Source organism: Anser cygnoides, chromosome 2 (genome assembly GCF_040182565.1).
Source record: "Anser cygnoides isolate HZ-2024a breed goose chromosome 2, Taihu_goose_T2T_genome, whole genome shotgun sequence".
NCBI classification, from domain to species: domain Eukaryota; kingdom Metazoa; phylum Chordata; class Aves; order Anseriformes; family Anatidae; genus Anser; species Anser cygnoides.
The window spans coordinates 43298119-43313204 of NC_089874.1; the positions used below are offsets into that span (position 1 = coordinate 43298119).

Below are 15086 nucleotides of genomic sequence, written 5' to 3' on the forward strand. Positions count from 1 at the left end.
TTGTTCAAATGATTTACAATTCCATAGGGAGCTGCTGATGGCAATAACCTCTATGCCCTCAGATGGTATTTTATTATTTGTGAGTTATGGGCGATTCTGTGTCAGTGGTACGGCACTGCAGAATCCTCTTGCTCCTAAAAGACTCAATTTGGGAGGCGAGCTCTGCTATAACTAATATTTACTATGAAACAGCTCAGTCAGCACATTTCATTAAACTGTAACAAGGGGTTTGAGAGCAGCTGCATTGAGTGAATTTGGGAGTTTGCTGAATTGAGTTGTTTTTCTAGCAAGGTAAATGAACTGTTGAGCACGGCAGATTTCTACTGTGTGGCAGATGAGAGCTGCACCATGTTGGGATGGGTCCAGGGGAGCAGTCGTATCTCAAAGAGGCACAATCCTTTTCCAGTCCCATGGAGGACTGCTCTATCCTTTGGGATTCATTAAGGCTTTTGAATGTGATAGGCACACCTGTGTGCACCCAATTTTGCCTTTTTAATTTTCGCAGGTTTTATATTGCAACAGCCAGCTTCCTAAAAGCCTAGTTTGTAAATGTCCGACTTATTGCGCATTGGCCCGTCTCAATTCCCCGTTTTCCTATGCTGAACATGTTTCTCTTGAGGATTTCCCTCAAACAAGTATAATATTTCTACGATGTAAATTGATTTCACTGGTGCAAAAATTTCATCCTGTGTTTTCTTGCCTGCCAACCAATACTGTACACAGGGTTTGCAGAATAGGCCAGATATGTTATGATTCCCCAACTGATTTTACAACCACTTTTTTGTCTCAGCCACTAAAGCACCTAACTACTCCTCTGCTCTTACATTGTTTACCATGATTCTGCTCTGCTACCAACCCTTCCCACCTAAAACACCTGCACTGGGCTCAAAAATGAATGTATTTGGTCTTACTTCAATGACCATTTTTGACAGTGCTAATTAGAGTGACAAAAATGTAATAATTAGGTAAATTGAGTATTTGGCTGTGATGCCACTCCCACAGATGTTATTGTCTGGTCTAGCCATGGAGTCCAAATTGGTGCTCAAAAATTTAGTAGCCCAATTTTATAGTAAAAACTATTCTGCTGCCTTTCTTGTAATGTGCAGTTGTTCCTGGCTAGCTATTAGTTGGGCTGATTTCCTGTAAAGATAACAGACTTTTCTAAAAAAAAATAAAAAATAAGGTTTTTGCTAATAAACGGCTGCTTTGCCAAATTGGCCATGATTTGATTTATTTTATTTTAATGGAGGTATTCTACTTTGATATAAGAAAAAGAATATCTGTTTTCATTTATGCTTTCGAGAAGATTAGTCATATTGCACATTCACAGAGTTTATTAATAACTAGAAAATAATGTAATTGGCAACAACTCCAAATTTCCTTGATGTGTTACGGGGCACAGGGAAAGAATAGAAAAAAATTCCACTGCCTATATGGATATTGGTTGAAAAAGGTTTCCTTCTTTTATTTGTATAGCGTGTACCTGAACTATAGAGAGCAGAAGGCATCACGACATTGTCCTGAGTTTATTTTTAATATTGGGATTTTTATGTTCTTGCATACATCCTTGGATATGTGTTCCAAGGAGTGGTAATATATGATTGCAGTTACAAGTCTGGCACAGAAGTGTGAAGGGTTAGTGTCTCTGGCCTGTAATTATTCCACAGAAATTTTTGCAGACAGTTAGGCCCATTGCAAACTAAGAAATCGCAACACTGGCTGTTAGTGTGAAGGACTTCTTTTGTAACCAGTTCAGCTTGTGTAGCTGTGGAGTTCCTGTGGAATCGCTTTAACCCCATCTGCACATAGTGTACAGATTTCAGCCAAACGTCTCTTGGATAGCTCAGTGGCACTGCTAATGCAGACAGGACATTCAAGGCAAAGCCAGACTCTCATCACGGTGGACTGCTGTAAGCTGTTCAGGCTATGGCAGCTGAACTAACTGGCACCTTTTTCTCGTTAAGAAAAGTATACATTCTACCAATTTTGGTTAGCTTTGGTTTTACTTCCTACCTCTTCAGTGTGCCTAGCATGGGAATTCATTTGATTCTTACCAAATAATCTCGTTTGAGATTTGACTCATTAACTGATAGTATCAGCAAATCCTCTGTAATAATAATGGAAAAGATCATAAACTAAAAATTTGCTGTCATCCGAATGTTCTAAATTCCCGTGCCAAAATGCATCATGAATGTCAAATATATTTTGACATTTTTATTTCCTTGAGTTCAGTCACAGTATGGACAGCTGTGTCTTGGTGGTTGTGTTTTATGGCTTTAATCTTGCTCTGTTTTCATCTTCACGCTCTGTGTAGTCTTTCTCGTGATCCGTCACAACAAGCAAAAAGTTCCAGTCCTGAGGCTAGGATAACAGTTAAGCAGATGCTGTTTCAGTTCACAGTGACAATTCCTTCAAGGCCATTGGGGGATATTACCACTGGGCAGGCTGGCCAAATCCCCTCTACCCACCCACCCCCATCCTGAGATTAAATTCATTGCCCCTGAAATCAGCCACTAAGTGAGAGGAATCTGCAAATGCCCTTCTACAGCTTCATGAATAGCCAATTTTGCACTTTCTAAATGTTAACAATGCTAATATATATTTTAAAGTGAGGCTTGGGAGCTCAGTGTAACACTTATATGTCAGCAGTGATCCTTCTATGTAAAGTAAATCATGCAAAGTCCTATGGTTTTAAAGGTGCTGGTATAAATTTATTTGATAGAAAAATGGCCACTTCGTCATCTTTGTCATATTATTGGAACAGAAAATCTGCCATGCAGTTAGGACTTTCTCCATTGCAAATATTTGCACAGCACTTCATCACTTCATATCTCTCTCTTTTTTTTTTTTTTTTTTAATTTGTGTAGAAGGAAAACAGAAAGGGAAGGTTTTTGCAGATCCATGAGAGGCAATGCAAAATGAAGATGTCCAGGCTTTCTGTCAGGCCATGTTCCCAAGGGTATCAAAGAACCAGAAAGGAAAACCTAGTCTAGAAATAGATACTACCGGGGCCTCTCGGGGAGAACAATTCTCTAAATGCTCTGCAGCTTTTAGACGAGGGAAGGCAGGTTGTTTTCACCCGTCCTGCCTGTACAGGCCAAGGTGCAGTTGTGCAGCACTTGTTCCTTTCCACATGGATGGAGCAGAGAGATCAGAAAAGTTCACTGATAACTCCTGTTAGGACCCACATCAAATGTTTTAAATATATGCCTTTAACAAATGCTAGAGGTTGTTGGATTTCGGTTTGATAGCTGTAGATGGGCTTTCTCACCTGTGATGCTTATTTTTTTCCATGACTGTGTGTAGCATCCATGCCTCGTCACTGATGACATTTAAGGGAATCTCTCAGCATTGCCTCCTGATGCAAGGAAGGGTGAGAGATGTTTTTCAGATTCTCAGTCCCGGTGTTGCTTGTGACTATTCTGTTAAAGTAGTGTTACTACCTTTTCTTCTGTTGCCAGGTGGATCTATTTGAAGCATTCCCAAGTGTCTGCGAAGAAGCATAGAGGAAAGCCAGGTGTCCTAATAGCAATTCGGGAGAGTACAAGAGACCGTCTCTCTGTTGTCCTTATCACTTGTTATAGTTTTGCCATCATTGACAGTAATACTTCATTCATCTGTCACATCACATTCCACTTGGGAGGATGTAGTATGTTAAAATTTTTGTCAGTTTTAATATTGAGCAATGATTTATGATATTCAATGAAATTAATTTATTATAAATAATGTCTGCGGCTCTAACTGTGTGTTATGACACATTTGAAGGATCTTGTCTTCTCTTAGAACACCCATCTATTCATTTCATTTGCCATTTGGAGTATGTATCTTGTAGCATTTTCAAGCTGTAACTATGCAGCCATTTACTAAGGAATGGAAAAATGTCTCTAAACTTTGTATTTCACCTAGGTTAAAAAAAAAAAAATAATCTGTAAAGCCAGTTGTGACTGAGACTTTTCTCTTTTCCCTTTTCCCAGCCTTGCCTTTCCTTATCTTGAATTTGCCCTTGGGCCAAGACTTCACCACAGTTTTGAGCTGAATGCAAGGCCTGAGAACCCCTCCCTCCCTCCCTCAGTCTGCTGCCACCCCATGGAAGCACAGCTCAACCAGGCAGCATTGTCACGCTCCTGAGGGACACAGTAATGCATTGCCTGGATGGGAGCTGACAGCGCTCTGAGAAATATGACAGTACCTCTGCCCTTGATCAGGCTTTCCATTTGAAAGTTTTCATTTTGGTAATTACATCCTTCCCAGATCATAGCTGGAGTCATTGATCATACTAATATCATTATAACTGATTCCTGTAAGTCACCTTTTAAAGACACTTTCTATGGTTTCTTTCCCCCCTATATCTTCTTCCTCTGCAGTCCTAGGATAAGACTTCTTCTGCCTACTGTTCATCTGATTGATTAGAAATGCCACATACTTCCTTTACGTACGGCCTGGTAATATACACATCACATTTCTTCCCTCGGGATCTTAATCAGAACAAGTAATAGCCTTTAGCTTTTCTCATTAGCAAAATGGAAAAGCACCATACCCAATCCATTAGAAATACAGCATTGTAATATGAGCTTATAGAAAAATGGCTGCATGCCAGCGGACATGGAGTGAGTTTACCTTAAAGGATTTTCAGAAGGAAAAAAAAAAAAAGTCACCCTTTATGCCTGGCAAGCAAACGTTTTGAGCCATAACTTATCACACCTGCCTGTCAGGCATTTTGCTGTTACTCCTTAAGTGCTGTTTGGACAGCTCTGTCATATAAAGGGCATTCATAAAGAGGAAATATGGGTGTTTGTACTTGTATTTATGTCTTCCCCAGTGTTGATTCCCTCCATGGATTATCTTTCTCATATTCCATCTCTTATCAGAATTTGAGGGGGGAGGAAGGAAGTTGGGGAGATTTTGTTGTGTTTTGCTTTGTTTTGAATTTTTCACATTCTGTGAAATAAGAACAAGAACAATCATAATGGCTTACTTGTCTACCAGCTGTTTACCTGAGAGTGCTGTTATGCTTTTTTTTTTTTTTAGCCCTGCCTAAAACTGTTTACAATCAGTACACCAAGAGTGAGGATGAGAGTTTTTTTCCCACTGAAACTGATTGCTTTTCACTTGGTGTGGACTTTATTAGCCGAAAGGAAAAAAAACTATGTAAATTCATATCCTAGTATTTGTGCTTATGTTATCCAGAACTCTAAGGAGGTGCTTAAGCACAGGTCTGTACAGATTGATAATTGCATGTAATTTGAATGTATGTGAGCTGACACGGTCTCCTTTGGAAAGCCAGAACTGAAGGAATTCAAAGAACAGCCTTGGAATGCTGCAATTTCGCCAGCACTGGAACACATCTGTTTTACTGGCCCCTTCAAGCATTGCTAATGTGATTCGAGGGGGAAAAAAAAGGGTACTAAGAGCACCCATAAAGCTATATTTTAGATAATGTGTTATGTTGAATGGGTGCTCGCTTTTTCTTAAAAAACAAAAACAACTCAGGTTTCCTAGGTCTTAAGTTGCTCCCCTATACAAAGTGGGAATCAGAGCTGAAGCATTCAGCTAATATTCTTGATTGCTTCACTTATGGTTCATCAGCTGTGCTGATCACATTTTCCCAACAAAATAAAGTATCTCAGTACAAGGTAAAGAAAATAGTGCATGGAAATAGTGTGAAAGACATGCAGGACTCAAAATTAGGGATATTCTAAAGGGACATCTTTAGGGAATTTGAGTGGGGAAATTGCTTGGACAACAAAACAGGAAAGATTAAGGCAAGCAGGGATGACTGCTGTTTGAAGTATCAGGCATTTTTTCCCCTTCTTTCATTTTCCATTTTGTTCTTTTTCTGTTTTATTTTACTTATCAGTATTTTTCTCCTCCCTCCTCCCCTTGGATGAAACAATGACAAACTGGGAGAGCTTCTGTGTTTCTACCATAAAATAAGTTTAGGAGTTCAACACTGTAAGCAACTCATTAAATTGTAGACAAGCTCATGACGTGGCCGTATAGTTCAGCCCCCTTAGCCAGCACCCTGATAAAAGGCAACGTATCTGCTTTGGTTATGCAGCCCTGGAGCTGATGCAGTCTGATGTTTCAGAGATCCTCCCACAGCTGATTAACCGGCTTAAGGACAGGCTCTGCAATATTCTAACTCAGTCACGCTCCATCTGTAGGGCATTGACATTAATTTTAAGGGGACCTTTATCCCAACATAATTTCAGGATTTTGCAGAGAGCAAGAAAAAAGAAGCCCTCACAAAAATGCCATAGCCATCTTCCACAGCTCTGCCATCTAAGCAGAGCTAATGATCACGTAATACATGTAAAGATTTTAACAGACCAATTCATATGCTAATGAGAAACAATGTTTTATACTGCATTACTTTAAAACATAGTACTTTAGATGTATTGAAGTTGCCATCGGCCATTAAAGGTTAATATTGTCTTTTTCCTGCCCTGACGACATATGAACAAGTAACAGACAGAAGAGCTCGCTGAGCAACATTCATGATTTCCAGTTTGTGGGAAATTCATCTTACGAAATTTGCTTTCGTTCTGAATCATCTTTTAAAAACTCAAAACAGAAAGATTCTCCCATGAACCAGAAATTCCAAACAAAAATTAATTTTTGGAAACAATGGCTCACGGTGTTTCCAACACAAAATACACTCTGCAAGATCCTGACAGCTGCCAACTGGTATAAACATCCCTCTTGGTTGCTGCCTTGCTCCATGTCAGCTTTCAGGCAGCAGCTGCAAAGCGCTCCCAGGATTTTGTGTTCCAGAGCAGCCCCACCATGTCCAATGCTTTGGGCGGGCTTCCAGATCTCCTAATGAGTCGGCTTGCAGGTTTGCTTACTGAGGAAGAGATCAGTCCTGGGAGCCATGCGACTGACAAGTTGGAAAACACCAGAAACATTGCTTTGGGCAGGTGACATTGTGGGATTATCCTGGAAGAAAAGCAGCTCAAAGCCTGCAAAGGGACTGCCAGTTCCCAGGTGTGCAGGAGGAGACAAAGATGTTTCAGAGCCTCACCCAAGACCAGGTAGAACTGGGCTCTGGGGGCTTGCAGACTCCACGTTCAACCATCCCAATCCCATGCTTAGCAGCCTGGAAGCCCCAGGTGCATGTTTTGCAGGATAATTCGGCTACACACACCTGGCAGCAGGATGATTTTGCTTGCATGTTTAGGCATAAGGGCCCAGCAGTTCCCAGAGGAAATACATTGCCCCCTGCCTAACTCTTGCATGTCCATCATAAATACAGGAAGGCCAACTTTTAAGGTATCCCTACTGCCACTGTTAGCCCCAAAAAGAAACTCAGGGTATATCTGGAAGGTATTTTGTGATCACTGAATTGCTAAGGTCTTCTCCATCTCTAGATACAGTGTATTTGAGGACAGCTGTTTTATATGAAGCTTTGAGATGGTTTCTTTTTTCTTTTACTTTTTTTTTTTTTTTTAAATATTTGGGATTCTAGGGATCTTTTAGAGACAAAGCAATAGCATGTTTCAGCTGCTTTTAGGAATGTCCAAGGTGTAGTTTGATGGTGTAATGCTATCAAACTAATATATTTTGCTAATACATTTTCGCTAATATATTTCTGTCAGGCGTGACTGCTTTTTCATGCAGGAGGTGATGAAATTCCTCCTGCTCCCAGGATAATTAGAACTACTAATATTCAGGTGACTTTTTGTGTGTTTATGTGGCGTGTTGTTTTTTTTGTATGTGTGTGTGGTTTTTTGTGTGTGTTTTGTTTTTTGTTTTGATTTTTAAGCTTGTAATTGTCCTTGCTTCCATCTGTTTCATTTTTGGACAGTTGGCCGATGGACAGTTGGTCCACTCTTAAGTCTCTTCTGAAAGAGCAAATGGAAGGTGCATGTGATTGATGAGCAACTGTTATTTAACAAGCCTAAGTGGTTGTTGTGTTGTTTTAATAAAAGATTCGTGCATACTGTAGGGATGTTTGCAGGTAACTAGCCTGCTTCTTTTTAGACTCTTCAAATTCATGACGATGTAATAGCATCTGGAAGACACGTTTACCTCTAGAAAGCAATTATTTGTTCATATAAATGGACCTGTTATTAATAATAGCTTAACATGCTCATGTGTTGAGAGTTCCACTGACACAGTTATTTATTTACTTATTCTGAAAATACAATGTGCAGATCAGGCTTCCTTCTTCTTACTAGCAGTCATTCATCAAGGATTAATTGAAGAAATTGTATTCAGATGGAAATTCATAAGAATTTCCAACCAAAGGGGTGCATGGGGAATTTTTATGTCAGAAGAAACTGATATAATTCTGCTGCATCAAACCTTTATTCCTCAGTATACAGAATCTGAAAAAAATATAACTGTGACAGAATCTCTGTGATTACTGACCCTGGCTGGCCAAGACTGATACGTTGTTATACTCGTTTGTTACGATATAGTCACTGTACCCTATTTTTATATAGGGTGCTTCAGTCAAGACAGTCTAATAAATCGTGCACTAACCCATGCTCAAAAACTTGCCCCAGAGATCTCATAATGTATATTGACAGAACAAGTTCATAGAGTGCGTTAGAAAAAGATAAAAAATGCCCCTTTTGCAGAGAAATGAATAAGAACTGAAAGAATTGAAGAATCAAGAACTGAAACTCTGAACACCATAGTCTTGGTCTTTGTTTTTTTATTCATAGGAGTATTCTTGCTCTCTTGCAAATGTATCCGTCAGACCCATGAGATACTAAGAATTGTGCAAAAGAGTAGTTTTCACATCTTGAAGCTATTCATACGTGCTGTCACATATGTAGAGTCGGTCTACAGTTCTGTACAGCCTCCTTAGATCTCTGCCTACAGCAGAGGTTTTGTCACAAGGAAGGGAAGAGTGAAAATATCATGGGGCTAGGTGCACTGAGATTGACTACCAGGATCATTGGCAATCTGAGGTTGAGTTCCATAGCCATGTACAGACTGATAAACATAACGTGAACAACTTGCTGTAGAGAAGTGTTCCTGAAAGAAGTTGCACTTGCCTTTAGTGAAGGATACAATCAAAATGGGAACTTAATTTTTACATCGTAATGGGTTTTCTTCCATTTTCTGCCTTTTCATACACTGGTGAGATATCTGAAAGCAATTTGAGATTTTCACTAGGTTCCTTTGTAATACCAGACTTCGGACTCTAAAACCTGCTTAAGATGAATGTGCCAGTTTTTGGTTTATCTGTTTCTGTAGACATTCCTGGATTGCTGTTTATATTAACTACAGATTTTACCAACACAGGCTTCTGTATGCTAGTGCACAGCTGTAGGCGGTGATCTGACTGTTCTCACATTTGTTTACTCTAAATAGTCTTTATCTGATTAGTCCTGATCACTCTATTTTAGTAGCAGACCTGAATTCAGAAATAAAGACCTGTTAACTGTGGGGGGTTTTGTTCTTCTGTACTGTTTCTTCAATACCTTTGTATTACTCTGATTTCCAAAGGTAGGGATTTGTGAAGGATACTTAGAACTCCTGAAGAGAAAAGGAGATTAGTTAGTAAATATAGTTCTTGAAGTTATTATTCTCTCTACCTTCATTTAACTTGCTCGGAGAATTAGGTAACATCTCATTAGGAAGGTTGAAAGGGAAGTGATAGCCGGTGTTCCTAAATACATTTGTATTACTGAGCAGCAGGGAAGGAAGGTTAAATCTTGTAAAGATTTCTATTCTCTGCCTGAACAATGAGTGCAGTGGCCCAGTGATGGGATTCTGCTGAATGACAGTGCTATACTTGATAGGGCTGTGGTAATTGTGTGGTAAAATAGCATTGTATTTTAGGCCAGGCAGATAATTATTAGCAAAAATATTGTAATATATGCAAAAACTCCATAGCTTTTATTCTCGTGTTCATTAATTGGGGAAAACTAAGATTAATAACAGCTACTCAATAATTACAGGATTGAGCTGGAAGATGAGAATGCTTCTGGGTAGTGAAAGGTATTTGAAGTTTAAAGTAAAAACTATGACTGCTGGATATTGTATTTCATTGAACCACCAGTGGTGCTGATGAACTAGATGGTCCTTTTCACTTCCTGAGTTCTGCATCTCCATGCTGGACTATGGGATTAGAGGACACAGCAAGACAATGTTCTTTTCTGGTGGAGAACAGGGTATTTTCAAATGAGAAGGTGGAACCAAGGACAAAAAAAAAGTGCAGTTTTATTGTATGTTTCATTACAGTTACAACTATTTCACAAGGGTCAATGAGAGATGCAGTTTTTCTTTGCAGGGAAAGAGATTTGAAAGTGGGAGGGCAGGTTTCCTTCGTAAGAAAATAAAAGAGGTGATAAAAATAAATCCAGCCAACAGTCTCATTTCCTTCAGTTTTCCAGCAATGTAAATGTTTTCACATAATTCTGTTAGTGATGCAGTGTCTAGACTTCTCAGATGGTTTAAAAAAAAAAAATAACACATACACACAAATAAACCCTGGCATTAATTCTGAGAATCCTAAAAAGCTAAGTCATTGTCACTGTACTGTGCTCATGCAGCGATATGGAACCACACAAAGTCACTGAAGACCAGACTCTGGAATCTCTGCTCATTTAAGATACATGGGTTAGCATTTACTCACGTAAGAAGACCCATTTAATCTTCCTTCAGCAGGCTGATGTGGTACAATGTTTCATAGCTTATGCTGGTGCAGGGATTCTGCAGTTTGACTCTGTCCTTGGCTGAAAAGACTCTGCGCCTTCTCGAGATCATGTGGGTCTATGAAATCGGGAAAGATGATTCTTGCATCAGATAGACATTTCTATAAAAATAAAAGCAAAACAAAGCAGCATTTTCACACTAATTTTATAAAAGCTCCTTCTTCCTTGTCCTTAATAAGCTTACTAATCCTAAGTGTTCAGGGTTTCTGAATCTACTGCAAACTTATATGCTAATATCTCATTTTGTAAATACTGATTTTCTCTCTACCAGGAAACAAATTCATTGTTGATCAGGTTATCAACTGCTGTCACTCTGTAAAATCTCCCAGTGCTCATAGTGGCTGTGAGAATTAACATACAACCAGTAGCCTTCTTGTAATCACAGCTGTGTTATTTCACAGGCAACTAGGCTTAAAAATAGAATTGTACTTGAGGGTGGTTTCTTATGGTTTCTGTTAATGATAACCTTCAGAATTTAAATAGTGTGTGGTCAAAGTCTGCTGGTGGAATAAATGGAGTCTTGCAAGAGGCACTCGCTCTTTCAGGCACTGTCTCAGCTGAAGCTCAGCACCTAATGACTGGAATAAGAGGTGTCTGCCGTGTATCTCACCTGCTAGGCACTTGCCTGACTCCACATTAACTTGTGCCCAAGAAAGGCTGACTAGGGCAAATAAATAACTGGACATTGTCTGCACCTTACTCCCAGGTCACTCAACTCCACCTGTGATGGGAGAAACACATTGTCCTCCCTCAATGTGCTCCCTTGCTGGGCAGGCAGCTGCTTTCCTCCTGTTTTTTTCTTCCCAGTGGCTGCTGCCTTTATGGGCTTAGTGTTTACTGCAGGCTCAAGGAGTCTTGCTGGAGCCAGGCTGCGATACCCCGCTGTTTGTAGATCTGTAAGAACTGATGTTGCCCTCTGAATTAATCATGATCCTTCCCACAGTTTCATTTTGTCCCTCACCGCTCCTTATTTGTTACCTACCTCCTTTTGTTTAACTCTTTGTAGTTACTCTAAAAAGTTACTCTAAAAGGAGAGCAGATGTGTGTGTATCACTACTCCCTCATTTTCCACCTTATATATTTTTTTCACATACTTAAGCAGTTTCAAAAAGTTAAAGACAAAAATCCCAGTAGAACAAGGTGTGAACAGAATTGCTAATGTAGCATATAGGGTAAACTGCTGCTCTGATGAGTGCAGCCTGAATTAAGCAGACAGGCTTTGTAAAGTGTGCATTATGTTATAATATTGCACATCTTCAGTGCTAAGAATCTGGACTCTGTGTATTGCGTGAAAAAACTAATAGAATCATAGAATCACAGAATGATATGGATTGGATTGAAAAGGACCTTAAAGATCATCCAGTTTCAACCCCCCTGCCATGGGCAGGGACACCTCCCACCAGACCAGGTTGCCCAAAGCCCCATCCAGCCTGGCCTTGAACACCTCCAGGGATGGGGCATCCACAGCTTCTCTGGGCAGCCTGTTCCTGTGCCTCACTGCTCTCATAGTAAAGAATTTCTTCCTATTATTAATCAAAATGTACCTTTTTACAGTTTTAAACCATTATTCCTTATCCTAGTGTACAAACAAATTAAGAGAATGGGTACCATCAGCAGTGTCTCTTTTTTTTCCTGATTTAGAAATTATCAGCTTTTAAAGTATCAGAGTGCCAAACAAGCTCCCTGAAAACCTCCAGATCTGTCATCTGTGCATAGAGTCATTATTCATTTTACTGTCATAAATAAACATCTTCTACTTTTAGACCCACAAAGCCTGTACAGCTGAAGAAGAATGGACAATGTTTTCTTCTGCCTTGTGAATACTTTATTGAATGACCAATCACATTCTAGCTTAAGAATCTTTAATCCTGATGGAAGAGTATGACAGAGAAAGAATGGGCTTGGATTTTTCAGATTCTCTTATTTCAGTGTTTACAATACTAATATTTAGTGGAATTAACTGGGTGCTCTTAAGCCAATCATGTGAGATATGCTGTCTCCCTTTCAAACGTACATAGGGACAAAGAACTCGCGTATGGTTTATGGAGAAGATAAATCTCAGTGATGTTATGACAGAGAAGTCTATTTTTTCCATTTGCCTGCTTACAAGTTACATTAATTTCTTGAGATAGGTGAGAAGCTATATGCAGATTATATGCATGAGTACAGGACCTGTGCTCACCATGGAGCCCCATCACAACAGAGACTCTTAATTAAGGAATGCCCATAAAGGAGAATCTTCATCCTGTGTGGTCCTGAGCAGGTGGATGTGGCCTGGGGGAGGCTGCGGCCCATGGAGAGCCCCCACAGGAGCAGGCCCCGGGCCGGAGCTGCAGCCCGTGGAGAGGAGCCCACGCAGGAGCAGGGGGTCTGGGGGGAGCTGCCGCCCGTGGGGGACCCATGCTGGAGCAGTTTGCTCCTGGGGGATGGACCCCGTGGTGCAGAGCCGTGTGGGAGCAGTTCTTGAAGAGCTGCTGCCTGTGGGCAGCCCCCGCAGGCTCAGTTCGGGAAGGACGGCATCCCGTGGGAGGGACCCCACGGGGAGCAGGGGCAGAGAGGGACCGACAAGGAGCAGCGGAGATGAAGTGTCAGGGACTGACTGCAGCCCCCATTCCCCTGTGCTGCTCGGGGGGAGGAGGTGGAAGGGGGGAGGAGGTGTCTTTAGTTTGTTGTTTGTTTCTCACTTCTCTAGCTTGTTATTAATAGGTAGTAAATTTTATTAATCTCCCTATGCTGAGTCAGTTTTGCCTGTGACAATAATTGCTGAGTGATCTCCCTGTGCTTATCTCAACCCTTGAGCCCTTCTCATCGTATTTTCTCCCCCCTTTCCCTTTGAGGATGGGGAGTGAGAGAGCAGCTGTGGTGGAGCTTAGCTGCCGAGCTGGGTAAAATGATTTTAATTTATGCCATTGTTGCAACTAATTTTGCTCACAGATTTTTTTTAACTGTTTTTGACATTGTTTTAGAGCCCCAAGTGATTTAACCAAAACGTTGAACCACCGTTACAGTGGACATTTACATGAGCAGAATATGTTACGTAGAGGAAAGAAGTCACATTTTTGGAGTCCTTCATGGAGTCTGGCACAACTGGGATGCTCCGTGCTCTTGCACTACCAAGAGCAGTGCTTGCCAGCAAAAACACCAAGTAATTCCCAGACAGTTTCCATTGTGCTACAGAACTCAGTGCCAAAGGGTTTTGCAAAAAATGGAGCTGTTTGAATTAAAAGGCAGTTGAATAATTTGATGTCTTTGTATTAGAACTCATATCTATTTGTAAGGTAAGAGAATGGAAGACAACCGCGCCTTATGAGTCTCAGCAGTGATCTGCTGGGTTCAGGGAAGAATTCTGAGGAAATCTAAGCTAAATAAGGCCGCTTTAGTCTTTAAATTAACACTGGTAATTAAAATGTTTATATAGTTGAGTGAAGCTAGCCTGGGTAGGTATTTAAAGCCCCTATAGGTCATTGCAGAACTGCAAGAGAGCTTCAGGTTACTGTTAAATATTGACATGTTTAGAACAATGCCACACAGCGGATGTCACCCCAACATGTGACGGCAGCACTACAAAGCAGAACGAATGGAGCGGAAGCCGCTCTGGAACACCCCGCGGTAGCATTCTCATTAGTTCCTAATCCTTAAGGCAGGAGAATAGTCCAACTGTACTGAGTACAATAGGGACAGTTGGCCTAATGTCTTTGGTGGGTTAGCATTCGTAAAAAAACTATTGAATTCAGTTTTATTTCTGAAGAAGAAGAGAAAGGAGATGCAGAAAATTATGGCCTGGTACAGGCACACATACATGGGGGACGTTCCTGTCTCTCTTTGTCTCAAAGGAAAATGCTGTGAATTTGTATTCACAAATATTGTAATGATTTTCAACACAACATTCTGCTCCTATTACAAGTGTACATTCTATGTCACCCGTGTTTCTCATTGATTATTTGTTCTATAGAAAACAATTTCACTGAAATAACTTTTTTTTTTCTTTTACTTTAATTTTTCATTACTTGAATGAAAAGTAAATGATTCTTACTTCAGAATTTAGCTCTTGGATTCTCAAATATGACGTTCTCATTCCCTCAGGCCTTTCTCCAGTCTGTACCCAACTCTGCAATTTCGTAATTCATGTTTGTGACAGGCATATCAAGCCATCCAGTTAGTTTAGAATTGAGGTGAGAGAGTGCTTTAAATGTAAATTTTACTATAAACAGCAGAATAAAATCTTGCAAGCACTTCCTAGCTCTGCCAGGAAGCAAATCTATATTTAACGCATTTTAAAATTCATCACATACATTTTGGGCTGATTCAGATCTTCAGTGTGTCTTTGAAGATAACATGTAGTGGAAGTGTCATACAGTCAGTTGTGGGATTGGGCACATTCTGAGATTCTTGTCAGTGAAGACATGCAGTTAG

The 15086-nt window shown here is 40.3% G+C and overlaps 1 protein-coding gene across 13 annotated transcripts in view; it reads left to right on the top strand.

The window, feature by feature from the left end:
- Positions 1-15086, top strand: part of RBMS3 (RNA binding motif single stranded interacting protein 3) — a 702788-nt gene that overhangs the window by 674153 nt on the left and 13549 nt on the right. Inside the window, exons 14-15 of one of the 13 annotated variants that reach the window (XM_066991150.1) lie at positions 3307-3373; positions 3462-13071. The exons of 11 other annotated variants lie outside the window; for them this stretch is intronic. In XM_066991150.1, the coding sequence (XP_066847251.1) occupies positions 3307-3336 (30 nt within the window). In that variant the 3' untranslated portion in view covers positions 3337-3373; positions 3462-13071. Of the gene's footprint in view, positions 1-3306; positions 3374-3461; positions 13072-15086 lie in introns of those variants that run through there. One more of the 13 variants, XM_066991145.1, reaches the window with a different exon arrangement.